At 37.5% G+C, this 14,470-nt stretch overlaps 1 protein-coding gene across 1 annotated transcript; it reads left to right on the top strand.

Annotated features, from left to right (window-relative positions):
• Positions 1 to 1,549: 1,549 nt before the first annotated feature.
• On the top strand, positions 1,550 to 13,403 carry LOC754056 (neurogenic locus notch homolog protein 1). The gene is made up of 10 exons (XM_030987002.1): positions 1,550 to 1,767; positions 2,262 to 2,375; positions 3,849 to 3,995; positions 4,246 to 4,356; positions 6,309 to 6,436; positions 8,119 to 8,335; positions 9,144 to 9,296; positions 9,716 to 9,805; positions 10,904 to 11,124; positions 12,568 to 13,403. The coding sequence occupies exons 1-10, from the start codon at positions 1,608 to 1,610 to the stop codon at positions 12,637 to 12,639; spliced, it is 1,413 nt and encodes a 470-aa protein (XP_030842862.1). The 5' UTR covers positions 1,550 to 1,607; the 3' UTR covers positions 12,640 to 13,403.
• Positions 13,404 to 14,470: the final 1,067 nt, after the last annotated feature.

Raw genomic sequence — 14,470 nt, forward strand, 5'->3', positions numbered from 1 at the left:
CTAATCGATCCTCGTCACCCTGAATAATGAGGATTAGAAACCAAAGAAATGAAATGCATTCATAATGTCAAATGTCAATGTAAAAGGGGTAGTCCATTCTGATATTAAAACCGATTGAAAGTTAGAAAATAATTAATATTTGAAGATGCTCTCAACAAAATACAAATTGGCAACTGTGTGACGTATCTTGCGAGCTTCCCTCCCATATACTGTGTACTGAAAAACCTCGAAAATTTACATTTTCCCTCCAACAAATAAGTCATTCATATATTCTTCCCGAACATAATAATTGCAAATACTTTTTGTATACATCCCCTGTATGAAACAAATCGATTCCTTCATGTATAACTAAGAAAAAATCATTTTAATGGATTTTTCTGAATAGAGCCGGAGAGGAGCTCGTAAGGTACGTCACAGTTTTGCCAATTTGTGTTTCATTCAGGGGCGTACGCAGGGGGGTGTTTTGGGGGTTCAAACCCCCCCTTTGGTATTTTGATGTATGTAAACCCCCCTAAAAAAACCTAAAACCCCCCCCCTTTGGTATTTTGATGTATGTAAACCCCCCTAAAAAAACCTAAACCCCCCCCCTTTGGTATTTTGATGTATGTAAACCCCCCTAAAAAAACCTAAAACTCCCCCCCCCCCCCCCACTGAGCGACTTTTCTGCCGGCTGAGTCGTTGCGAATTTTTTGGCCTCCAAAAAAAAAAAAAAAAAAGTGTCCGCTTACCCCCCCACTGAGCGACTTTTCGGCCGGCGCGATTTTCAAATTTTCGGGAGCAAAATATTTTAAAACCCCCCCCTTGAAAAAATCCTGCGTACGCCCCTGGTTTCATTCATAACCTTCCTATATTTAATCGGATATCGCTCAGACTTTTATAATTTTGTTTCCCTCAATTGTCTCCTCATATTATAACGAAATCATGTCAGGGTGGGCTTCTCCTTTAACTTTTGTCCCTTCCTCCTAACTTCTGGTTTACATTGTTTGATTTCTGTTTACTGTTCACATTCTCGCGTTTTACCCTGGCAAGTTAAAGACGAACAACTTCAGTTTGTCTATACCTAATACGTTTCGTCGCTTGTACTTTGCAGCAAAAGTGACTTCCAGCAAGTTTCCGGTACTACGTGTCGATTTTACTCTTCAGAGGAAAGAAGTCTGGCGCATGATGGAACAAAGTAGAATAACTTTCATGTTCGTTGGACACGAGGCGTCAATTTGCTGACGTAGGGCAGCGTTAGCGTCTTGCTAGGCTTTTGACGCTCCTATAGGAGTGAACAATAACGACAGAATAAACAGTGCATGCAAACATTGCGTTGAATTACTTGCGCTTTGGTCAGATTGCATTCACATGCTGGATTGACGCAGGCAATGACGCAATCAAAATGATGCCTCGTGCGGAGATTGTGCACGGTAAAGTACAGAATGATCGCGGAGTATATTTGTGGTAATAGTGTATATGCGTTGGTCGATTACCTTCCAACCCGTAGGCTCTATGAGGAACAGTCATTAAGAAAGGTTTCTGCATTCTTTTTCATCCAAGCATACTGTCCAGTAAACCTTGACGAGCTAGGGTTAGGCCTTTACTACGATATTGCCGACGACCCAGTGATGAATGAGACCAACCCACTCCACTATAGGGACGGTGATGTAATAACATACAGATGTTTAGATGGATACGAAGGTCCAAAAAACCGCACACCATCTGATGACGGCACGAGCACATGTAACGACGGGTCGTGGTACCCACCTGGAATCCCAACGTGCATGGGTAAGATGTCTTCATTGGGTCTTTATCGTACTTGAATATTTCTCATATTACATATATACATTGCGTCCAAGAATAAACGAAACCGAGAACTATCGATGTTTCATCATTAACTTAATCACAATTATAATCAATAAATGACACATAGGCCTAATTGTAAAGCTTAGATCCTCTTCTTTCAGTTGATGCAACTCATATGATGCATATTTCATGAGTGATTAATAACAATTTGAAGAGAGGAAACCAAAAAGTTATTTGGCGAACGGTATCTGAATTTCAAAGAGAAAATCACGTTTCCAAAAAGTTCATATTCTGCCCTTTCATATGACTAAACGAATTCACTGGCTGCCTGCCGTAGCAACAAACATTTCGTGAAAATATCGATTTGGGGGTTTTCATTTTACCACTTTTTTAACATGCAACGTCAACAAATTGTTAACCCTTCTCTGTTTGATATGCAACGTCAGGATATTCTCAACCTTTATTTTGACTAATAGATATTGACGACTGTTCAAATCATATGTGCCGAAATGGAGCAACGTGCGTGGACAAAATTGACTCATACGAATGCCTATGCCCTGACGGGTTTAATGGAAATAATTGTGAAAATGGTAAGGACATGCAAAGTCGTTTATCAGATTGAAGCAGTATATTAGGAAGAGCTCTTCGCCCAAGAGGAGGTTTGCTTCGATCATCGGGTCATCGCGTCGGGTCGGGTGGTCGCGTTAACCGACCTCTTATGAAAACATGCATCTTTATTAGTTTATTCACGAAATGTCGGGGGTAATTTTTGAATAATAATTCCTCTCATCTACATGTGGTCTGGTCCAATTTACCCGACACTTTGTAGAATCCTTACGGCAAATCTATGAAAGGTCGCGTTATCTTCCGCCGTCGTTTCATGAAAGGTCGTGTAATGCGACCACCCGACGCGATGACCTGATGATTCCAAGTAAGGCTCCCATAAAGGCTTTTACTACACCATTATCGTGATAGTATTTTTTTCTTAAAATTATAGCTTAGATCAAAGGAAATGCTATGAATCTATTTTTGTCATAATTCCCAAATAACTTTATTTGTGAGCCATTTTTAATACAATCAATGTATCGACATTTAGTTTAATAATTGCATCTTGGTTTTAACAAAATCATCACTTCTCAGTATACGATTTTCTGTTATGGCCCTTGGGAAAATGATGCTACATGGTATTATTGATGTTATGAATGAATGAAATTTGCTTCAATCTACATCGGAGATAAGATCAAATTAATCGTACATTATATATGCGTATTATTATCATAACACATGTAATATGTTATTAGTAAGGTGCCTAGAGTCATGAATAATGAGTGCTTAATGTATACTCTGATTACTAGCACACGTTCTGGCAACATTCCTCCTCAAAGACGAAAGCTAGCTAGAAGAAGAAGAAGAAGATGATGAAGACTGAGATGAATAACATTGATAATAATGATGTTGTTTTCTATTTTCATTGTACGAGGCATTTAATTACTTTTTATCATTTTAACAACATTTCATATAGAGTTTGACTACAATGTAAATAACAAATTAACAGAGTGATAACATAAAATAGGGGAGACAAAAGGAAAAGATCAAGGCATGAAGGCTTAATTAAGAAAGATACATCTTGATATTACGTTTTACTTTTTTCTAGGTTTCTGTATTGCCAGTTGACATAAAACATAACATCGCTTTGGAAGTCATCCAAATTGAATGAATATTGAAGGATTTACCTCTAAACGGATTGGGCATATACACCTTATAAATTGCAAGCTTGATAATAATGATACTAATCCTAATAACAATAATAATAGTAATAATAATAACAATAATAATTTATTGTGCTACTAATATTACTAATAATTATATTTATGCCTACATGTTTTTCATTTGGTTCAGGCTAGCTCTTTCTATATAAATAATACTTGGGGCAAAACTCATAACGCTAGAATTACTTAAATTCATGTCTAACTTGCGTTTTTAAAAGTTCACTAAGTAGTTCTGAGTTATAATGAATGACAACTAATTGTTCTTCTTTTAATGTAACTTGCTCGCTTTCACAGTTACAACAGAAATGACGACAAATATCCCGGCATCACCAGGATCAACGTCCGAACCTGTCCTAACGACTGATAATCTAGACGTGACAACGATGGAACTAACAACACCTGCGACGTTACCAGAAACAGAAAAACCGCCTATTACTCCATGTAAGTCGTGCACATAGTACCGCGCTGAACATCATGATAATGCCTTGTCCTAGGAATCTTTCTTACAACACTTTGTATGGATACGATTCATTTGCCAGCATACCCTCCCCCTCCACAAAATACAAGCAAACAATATTAAATAGCAAAAGGCTTAGGTATTAAGTTACTCTAGAATATGGATCGCAGATCAATTGTTGCCAGAGTATTATGATGCACGACCTTAAAACTTCTTTATATTCTCTCTTGGTAGTGCCGTGCGGAGGGGAATGTAAATCAACCCAGGTGTGTAATGCAGAGAACAACTGCGAATGCAGACCAGACTACTACGAAGATGAAGAGGACCCAGAAAACCCGTGCAAAGGTACAGTACTAGTCGTGAATCCAGGTAGTGTCGGGAGATGAGGGTACGTGCCCCCTCCCCACCCCTCCGCCCAGGCCAAAAGAGGACAAAGAGCAAGAAAATAATTAAGAATCATATGCTGATATCCTTTTGTTTCTTTCTCCCTGTCCCCCTTTATGTTTCGCTTGTCACATGTTTTTTGGGACTTGTGCCCCCCTATCGCTTGTCACATCATTTTTTTGGACTTGTGCTTCCCCATCCCTCGGCCAGATGATCTTGATTTGCCACTGACTATTAACCCTTTACTAGCTTTCGTCAATTGATGTATCAAACACTGAACTGCCAAAGTCAACTTTTGTCACACTTAAAGTAACCAAACAATGTGACACTCTAGAGTGGAATCAAGAATAAGAGGCAGGTCTCGAAATACCATAACCATTTAATCTTAATTATTAATAAAAAATAAATATTTCGATAAATGCAAGAGAAAGAGTGTGTTCTTCTCCATATCTGCTAAATGGAGTACAAAATCACGTAAAACAGTTTTCCTCCTAAAATTATAACATTTTTTATCTTTTGCCTCTTAAATTTGTTAAAATATCAGATATTTCTTGATAACCCCCAAAACGGTACTGTCTAAATTCCTTTGTAAACGTATACAGACGTTCAACTATAATTTGATATGGATTGGACCAGAAAGGCATTTAGTAATAAACGTAATAATATAACATATATTGTCGTTATGATATTATGATTATACCTACCTGGCTACCTGGCTGCCACCGTCAGTTGCTGGCGATTGGCGACCACAACTGCACATCTTCGTGTTGTCTTTCTCCATTTGTTTCTGTCCTGTGCTAATCTTTTGGCTTCTGTATATGTGAGACCTGTCCATTCTTTGATGTTATCAAACCACTGCTTTCTCTGTCTGCCTCTTTTTCTTTTTCCTTCTACTTGGCTTTCTATTATTTGTGCTGCTAAGGAGCTCCCACTGCCACGCAGAATGTGTCCAAAGTAACCCATTTTGAGCCGGGCCACTTTTCCAAGGAGATCTCTTTCTGTGTTTAGTTCTTGTAGAACACTGAGGTTAGTTCTTTCGTCCTTCCAGCTACTCTTTAGCATTTTCCTCCAGAACCACATTTCTGCTGCCATGATGCGATTTTCATCGGCTTTGAGCAGTGTCCAGCTTACAGCACCATAAAGCAAAGCACTCCAAACCGGGTTTTGACCAGTTTTATTTTCTGACCGGTTGAGATGTTCCTGTCATTCCAAAGTACATGCAGGTCAACCATTTTCTTCTTTGCTATGGCTATTCTTATATTTAGGTCACTGGTACAGCTGGCATCGCTGTTCTTTGTTGATCCAAGGTATTTGAAGCTTTCCACATCCTTGACTGTTTCCCCGTCGATCTGGATGTTACAATCGGTATCTGAGGTTTTCCCAGCAACTAGGAGTTTAGTCTTTTTAACATTTAAATGCAAGTTGAGTTTCTTGCCGGCATCATTTACTGCATGAGTGAGACTTTCAATTACACCTTTGGAAGATTCGATAAGTGCTGTGTCGTCGGCATATCTGAGGTTCGAGATGTTTTTGCCACCAAATTTAATGCCATAATGCGCAACATCTGCTTCCCTCATCCCACTTTCTGTGTATGTGACGAAGAGGTATGGTGATAGGATACAGCCCTGTCTTGCACATTTTCCTATCTCAAACTCTTCAGTATGTTCACCATCCCATCGGATTCTGGCTCTTTGGTTTACATAGAGAGATTGGATTAATGTGACGAGATGTTTTGGGAAGCCCATTTCTAAGAGGATGGAGAAAACTTTGTTGTGACTCACAGATTATGATCATACATTTTGTAATAAACTATGATAATAATAATAATAGTAATATTAGTATTTATCAACAAAATATTATTAAGATTATTATCATGATTATTATAATCAATATTATAACCTTTTCTTTCCCAGAACCCGAGAGTTTTGATGTGACCATTACAATCACTAAAGTCAACAACACAAACGCAGAATACAACGTTGAATTGGAAGATCCATCAAGTCCGGAATTTAAAAAGCTTGAAATTGATGTTTGTGAACCGGTAATTATGGATTTGTCATCAATTTACAAGCATCATACCCTGCCCCACTTAAAATTAAAAAAAAGAATGTGATCATAACACAGGAATATTCAAGCAATTTCTACATTTCTAAAACCTGTAATTGCAGAAAAGTTCATTTATAGTGTTAGGTTTGGAATAATAATGCTCAGAAGCGTTTTTGAAAGTTCGATTTAAAAGAAGATCCAGAAGGCAGAAAAATAAGATAAACAGAATGGCAAAAGTTTGAAATAAATTGGACCAATAATGAGAAAGTTATGAATTCTTGAGCTATGAGATCACTATGTCTATGTGAATCTCAATTTGGCAGTTTGGCCAGCGGATTGTGACGAAGTCGTGGATAACTCTCGTGTTTGTTGTGCACAAAAATATCTTTAATTTTTGTTTTTTCCCCAACTGCCCTCTGCCTTGGGGCACTATTGAAAGTATATTGTGGGTAGCATAGTATAAGAGAACAGTCCCCCTGAGTCATATATTTCCAAAAATTGAAATTAAAGTCATTTTGTGTGTTGCAAAAAATGGGAAAGTTGTCCAACACTACATGAAAGAGACATAACCGATTCAGCCCATTCGAAGAGCCAACTTTCAAAAATTCATAACTTTCGAGCTTTTCGTCCGATTTCATTCAAGTTTTCACAAGTCTACTTCTCTAACTTATGTGCTTTCCTCTTGAGTTTACCTACTATCAAGGTTATATTTCTTTTAAACATCAATCAACTTGTTTGATGCTATCTGTGCCCCTCCTGTAAGTTTATATATGTATTTCAGGGAACACAACATAATAAACAAGTAGTAAATTGGGCCTACTTCGTTTCATCGGGTCACTGCATCGCGTCGGGTTGTTAGGCTACACCAACTTTTGTGAAAGCATAACGTCATATTAAAGAAAATTCGGCTACTTCACGTTGTTGAGTTATAAGATATTTTGTGAAAACAAGCACATACAATAAGAGAATGAAGAAAGGTCGATTGCTGGCCTTTTTACAAACTCTTCCGATCATTCATCTTGTATCAGAAAAAGTTGTTTAACCTGGACCCAGCAGTTTGGCGATAAGAGGGGTGTATTTCACAAACGTTACACCGGCCTGACCCTTCGGGAATTAGAGCTTGATTATTCACGAAAGTTCGTGTATTAACCTGAAGACGCGAATACCCGATGGAACGTAGTAAGCCAATAAATTGTGTATATGCAATTAGGGACATGAGATATATATTTTGTAGAAGCAATATTCGACACACATATTTTTAATACGGTATAGCGACACAAAACTCCTAACATCCAGGTCAAAACAATTTCCGGTGATTAATACACTTTCAATATCCAGCTTCATGAAATGAGTCGCTTTAAATATTTTTTAAAAGAGTTAAAATTTCCCAATTCATTAAGTTACCGGTAAGCTTCTCCCAACCAACTCTTGGGTAGTAAACTGCCCTACAGATGTTGATTGTAGAACAATTGTAGTAAATGATGATCATCAGGGGGCTAAATGTTATTCAAGTTAGGCTATAATATTGCCCAAAGTTGCGATTTTTACTCATTGTTTCTTCTTTCATTGATGAGGACCACACAAGGCTAGTGATTCCTTAAATTATTTTAGGGTAAATTATCCCCAGTAAAAAAATTAACCAATGATAGATTTGTAAATTTTCTCTTTTATATTTAGTTTGAAGAAATATACAAAAATGATACGGAGTACAAAGACTGTCGGGTACTTGAATTCAGTAACGGCAGCATAATTGTAAACTACGTATTGACGTTTGCTGAAAACTCAACACAAAGTGCGTCGACTGTCAATACAACGGTGCAGCAAGAGCTGCAGAATCCCAACGGTTCGTTTACTGGAGCCTATGAATTCGATGATTCGTCCCTCGTTGTTGCACGTAAGACTTCTTTCCTTATCTTGAATAGGTTGATTCTACTGCGGCGATTTGAAAGTAAACCACAGTGAGCAATATCTACATGTATGAGTCCTAATTTGCCAGTTGCTAACAAATTAAGCAAAAACCCAGAACCCCCCCCCCCCAAAAAAAAAAACAAACAAAAAAAACAAACAAACAAATGTGCTAAAACCATGCCGGATAGTGTATCATCATAACGATGTAGGCCTAGTGGGTTTTCCAACATAGAAGATCACCGTCTCTTAGTTATTGTTAATAGTCACCATCACGGCTACATGTTGTTTCCCATAAGTTGTAATTCCGAAGATTCGTTTCTCCCGAAGATTTGTAATTCTAAAGCGTCGTTTTCCGAAGGTTCACAGTTCCGAAGGTTGATGATTACGAAAATGAAAAATAGTTCATGACTCAGGAAATGAAATGGGGTTCAAAATTCCAGAAATGAAATAGGTTTCATTTTCCTTAAATGAAGAAGTGTTCATATTCTCTGAATGAAAAAGGCTTCATGATTACGAACTCCACGGTTCGTAATTCCGAAAATGAAATTTTCGGAATACTATTGTATTCTATGTATTCTTTGCCTTTGTATGTTTTTATGAAAGTGGTGAATAAATTCAATTCAAGTTTAATTCAAATTCCGTTAATGGAATAACAATACTTCGTAATGTTGAACCCAAATCCATTTTCAGAATTATGAACCTTCGGCATAATAAACCTTCGGAAAACCTTGAGTAATCCAGCACTCTTATTCATCAGTTGTATTCATGTCATTTTGAATTTCGTGTCTATCCAGCTTTGGACGAATGCAATAGAAAGATGGACGATTGCGACCCTGAGAATGCAATCTGCACAGACCAAGGAGAAGATGGATACACCTGCGAGTGCCGTGAAGGATTTGATGATGTCGGAATTCCCAAATCATTGCCGGGACGAGAATGCATGGAGTGTTAGTATTTGGGAATGATAATGCTAATAATAATAATGATAATGCTAATAATAATAATAATGATAATAACAATTATAATGATAATGATATAGATAGCGTTAATAATATATTTTTTTAGTTTTAACCCAGAGGAACCTCATCATTCGTAAAACTTTTCTTCCCGAGGGCACTGCATATTGTTACCCCGGCTTGAGCCCAACTACCATGAAAAGTGAGCACTAATTTTTTTTTTGGCCGGGGGGGGGGCACGTGCCCCCTGGGCCCCCTAGATCCGCCACTGATTCAATAGCCACTGTAGTATAGTGGTAAACGAAGTGGCATCATATATATTAGACTCTTAAACAATCTACTGTTCTTACACGATTGACAGTCATAGACTAATAATATAATTTCGAATATATATTTTTTCATCGTTGTAGCGACCGAACCCCAACCAACCGAACCCCACCTGACCGAGCCCCATCCTACTGATCCCCGAACTACTGAGGAGCCAGAGGAACCAGGCGTAGGTTTGTACCCTAATAATTGTAATCTTTTTAGAAGAAAAAAGAGTAAAATTCCTGATTTAAAAGAAATGTATAATATTATGCCTAAGCAAAAGCGGACCCGGGATTCATATAAAAAGGGGTCCGATCCCCAGTAAAAATTCTGAAATAAAAAAAAATAATATTTATAACTAAAATGGGTAGGGCAATTTCTAAAAACTCACTGAAAAATAAAAAATAGAGAGCCTAATTCCCGGGGAAAAATAAATAAAATGAATCGAATTGAATTGAATTTATTTTCTTCCGCAAAATATATATCAAATTACATTTCAGCACTAAAACATAAATAAAATACAACAATTTTTCTGAATATGTATAAAATAATAAACGAAGACATTACAGCAAAATTTGATTGATAACACAAAGCCAATAATTATTCATTTAGAAAGCTGCCGAAGAAAATGGCTATTACAATAAGCGATTGCTTGATAGCATGATAGGCCGGGGGAAAGGGGGGGGGGGGGTAGATGATACCAAATTATTACAGAAAATGGTGATGGTGATGATGGTAATGTTGTTGATGATAATGATCGACGGTGAACAAATGAAAACGAAATCTCCGGATCCGCCCATTCAGTATGTGTTATTACTTTTGAAGAAGATTTTGAGAAATAAAAGTTGGTGGTGCGGGGATACGTGGAATAACCACATTTAACTGGAATTTTGTTCTCCTTCAACTATGACAATTGTTTCAACATGTAAAATAACCCCAGAGTAATTGTGGATGGCGGGAGGAGATAGAAAGAGAGATAGAGAGAGAAATAGAGAGAGAGAGAGAGAGAGAGAGAGATAGAAGGGGGGAATTGGGAAGGCCTGAGCAGGGAAGGATGTTAGTTGAAGAAAAAGTGTGTATGGTGTTTGTGTGAGTTTTTATGTGTGTGTGTGTGTGGGATAGAGAGAGTGTGAAAGAGAGAGAGAGAGAGAGAGAGAGAGAGGGAGAGAGAGAGAGAGAGAGAGAGGGGGAGCGCAGGAGGAGGAGCAGTATGAGGAGCGGGAGATGTAGATAATGAGAAAAAAAATAAGAGAATGAGAGTAACATTACTTCTTGTAATCCCCCTTCAGAGCCTTGGAAGATAGCAGTTGGCGTAACGGTGCCAATAATTGCAATCATCATTGTGGGGTTGACATGTTGGCAGTACCGACGTCTACATCGGACGTCGACGTCAGTGGTGACCAAATCGCAGACGATACATTATAACGACGACACAAGCGGTTCTTTGGATCCTGAAGCCGTCAAGCCTGGAAGTATGACGATCATGAATGATTATGGCACGGAGCAGGAGGTAAGGGTGTAACAATTATCGATGACTTTTAATAATCATAACCCTTTCAGGCCAGGAATTGGTACCAATAACAATAATCTTTTTCTTTAATTGCTAAATTTTCCTGAAAAATGTAATTTCTCTGGAAACAATAAATAACGACTTTGAACCTCTCGACGTGTTGCCATTTTCAGGATCCTTCAACTTATTTTTCTTTTTAAATTCCTGGCATCAAACACATTATGGTCATGCTTAAAAAAGTGGTCACAATGCGTGTTAAATTAAATTTCCACCGTCTAATCATACATCTAGTATATTTGTAGGGCTCTGATTTGAATGTTAGGGAGCCAAACCCCAACATGTGGAATGACTGTCTCAAAAAGGATAAAATAAACAGTTAAATAAACAGCGGTATATAGGTAAAGGCTATTTACGCTTACTCTTAATGTGAGTCCTCGGGTTAGATCCTTGTTTTAATAAAGGCATCAATTAACAATGTTAAATTTGAGATGCACGGCCCTACGTGTTATCAGTGTCTGTGATATGGTGTAATATTGAAGCCCTAAAAAAAAAATCGCGCTTCAAAATGATCAAGAAGTGCCTCAAAAATTTAAACATCTTTGAGTGACCGGTTTTACCATACTCATTTCCCCAATAGACTGTAGTATTATGAAAACCTGAAGGTTTATAATTATCATTGCAGCATGAGCTTAATCCAGGATTTTGTTTCAGAATCTGAGACAAAGTTAACAGGGGGGGGGGGGGGGGGTGTTTCATAAAGAGTTCGTAAAGTTACGCATGACTTTACGAACGACTTGTATATGAAGTGCCAGATAGGATGTCCAAAGTTTTTTTCTGATATTTCCAATAACCTCAATCAAATTGTGGCAAAAAATATACTTTGCATTAAAAATGGTTGTTATAATAAGAATGTTAATCTACATCTGCACAGTTCAACTTAATAAATAATAATCAATAATTATTGAGCATCCCATTTGGCTTTTCATATACAAGTCGTTCGTAAAGTCATGCGTAACTTTACGAACAGCTTTATGAAACACCCCCCAGATCCCTTTAGTGGTCCCTGTACGATTTGTGTATCCCGGTCGGAAACGTCAAGGTGTTTTGTCCACATTTCCCTTTCTCGATTCAGGTGTATTAATGATCACCTATCAATGGTGAGTGGTACAAGATGCAGGATCGGCTACAAGGGTGAACATACTAACATGTGGCTATCCCGAATCAATTGGACTGAATCATCATAACATTATTAGTATTTAATGAATCAGATAGAGATGGTTTGCTTTTCTTTTCTCTTTTTTTCCTCATTTTTTTTTTGGGGGGGAGGGGGGGGGGGGGTGGAGTGTGGTGTTGACTTATCCATCCACTTTGAATCGAGGCAAAAGTAGATCATTCAATGTTCCAGTAATGTTTTTCATACCATCATAATTTTTTCATCCGTAGGTGGTTCTACCTTTGGACGATATTCCACTTGAGGAAAAGTCCAACTCTGTGCCGGACAAGGGCAAGGACTAAGGACCAACGCAAATACTACCAATGGTCCACTTCCCCAACGACTACGTCGGGTCGGCATCGTACGAAAAACGACCCGCTAGGAAACCTCTATTCATACATCATCAAGTTACAATTCCAGATCGAAGTGATCAACCGACTCCTAAAATCCTGTACATTTGCAGAGTACTTTTCAGCTTTGTGATGATAGTTTTTCTATACTTGCAATGTATTAATGTATCATGTTTCTATAAAATGAGCTCACATATCGTAACATAACTCCGTTCTTTTCCAATAAATTATTTTGACTGTAATTAGGAGATATCGTTGGATTATTATATTTACTGAAGATTTGTGGGCATTGCATTTTTTAAGCGGTATGGTGTCATATAAGCCCCGTTTAATTATTGATTTAAATACAGCTTTATTTCATGGAGGATTCTGGCATTGTTGAATCACTGAGTTTTTCCGGCTTCACACATGGATACCTTTTTTTTTAAACAGCGCTTTCCTTTTGAATTGTCGATACAACACGATCACATTGACTTTCGATCAAGTCATGGACAATGTTTGTACATTATATTCCTTATGAAGGTTGTTCGAATACCGTTTTCATAACATAATACAGTAGGATTAGACATGGTTATTGAAATTTCATTGGGTTTATTTCTTGAAGGTATCTAAAACGTACCTACTTGAAAGATTGACATAGTTTTTCTTTGCATCTTAGTAATTTCTTATTCCTAAATGCTTTTTGACCACTAAGGACATACTCATCAGTGCGTTTGCTCTGTGTGTGTGTGCGCGCGCGTGTGTGTGCGCGTGTGTGCGTGTGCGTATGTGTGTGTGTGCGTGTGTGCGTGTGTGTGTATGTGTATATTCAGATTCGGCTTTGTTGTAGATAACTTGTGCTCATTTTGTAAGCGAAAGATAGAAACATATTTACATTTGTTCTGGGAGTGTGTACATGTTCAATTATTATGGCAAAATGTAATAGCTAAGTTTGAGCTAAGGGAATTAAGGTCTATCGACTGGATAAATATTCATTTAGGGTTGTCTGGTATCTCCCCACGAATAAAAACGTTTAATACAATTATTTTTGCATTGAAATATTGGATATATAGATGCAGGGGAAAGTCCGTAATATTGTCTTTGGGGGAGTTTAAAAAAGAACTGTTAGAATTTAGGGAAGAAGAAAAGAATATTGCAGGGAGGGCAGGTAAATTGGCCTTACATTTACAGAAGTGGGAACAAGTAAAGTTTCCATGAACTTCTTTACACTGGACTATTGTAGCCTCGTTTAAATGATTTTGTTTTAAATGTTTGAAATAGATTGTTTCGGTTTTATCTGTCGCTCCAATTTGGGGTATTCTGAGGGGGCTAGGAACAGTGTGTCGCATGATGGGAAGGGGGATCGGGGGGGGGGGGGGGTAGTAGTAGTAGTGTGTTTGGTTGGATGGGGTTATTTGTTTTATGATACAACTGATTTCATTTTTGTTTTCATCAATTGTACAATGTATGTAATGTAAATGTTTTGAATTATGTCAAGGAAAAAAAAAATGTACCTTATTTTTAAAAACTAATTTGTATTGTTTGGAATCAATAAAAAAAAAAAAACTATCGTAAAAAAAAAGTGTCTGAGAGAGTATTTGTATGTTCTATAAGCTGTAGCTTAGTATTTCCATCCATTGTATAATCATACGAAACATTCTTTTTACTGTAAATGTATGTATTTTGTTGACTATAGGGCCCCGCTCACAAGCTTAGCTTCTAAAGGGGTCCTAAAATCATTCAGTTTATGATGTAATCAAGTTAAAATATGTTGATTGATCTACTATTACCAGTCTCTATTTTT

The sequence above is a fragment of the Strongylocentrotus purpuratus genome, unplaced genomic scaffold (assembly GCF_000002235.5).
Source record: "Strongylocentrotus purpuratus isolate Spur 01 unplaced genomic scaffold, Spur_5.0 spur5_scaffold_16, whole genome shotgun sequence".
NCBI lineage: Eukaryota > Metazoa > Echinodermata > Echinoidea > Camarodonta > Strongylocentrotidae > Strongylocentrotus > Strongylocentrotus purpuratus.

Excerpts from the sequence above, each read along its gene's own strand:
- LOC754056 (XM_030987002.1), top strand. The coding sequence starts at position 1,608 with ATGAATGAGACCAACCCACTCCACTATAGGGACGGTGATGTAATAACA. Across the intron at positions 1,768-2,261 it reads TGGAATCCCAACGTGCATGG|ATATTGACGACTGTTCAAAT; the intron begins GTAAGATGTCTT and ends TTTGACTAATAG. Across the intron at positions 9,806-10,903 it reads GCCAGAGGAACCAGGCGTAG|AGCCTTGGAAGATAGCAGTT; the intron begins GTTTGTACCCTA and ends ATCCCCCTTCAG.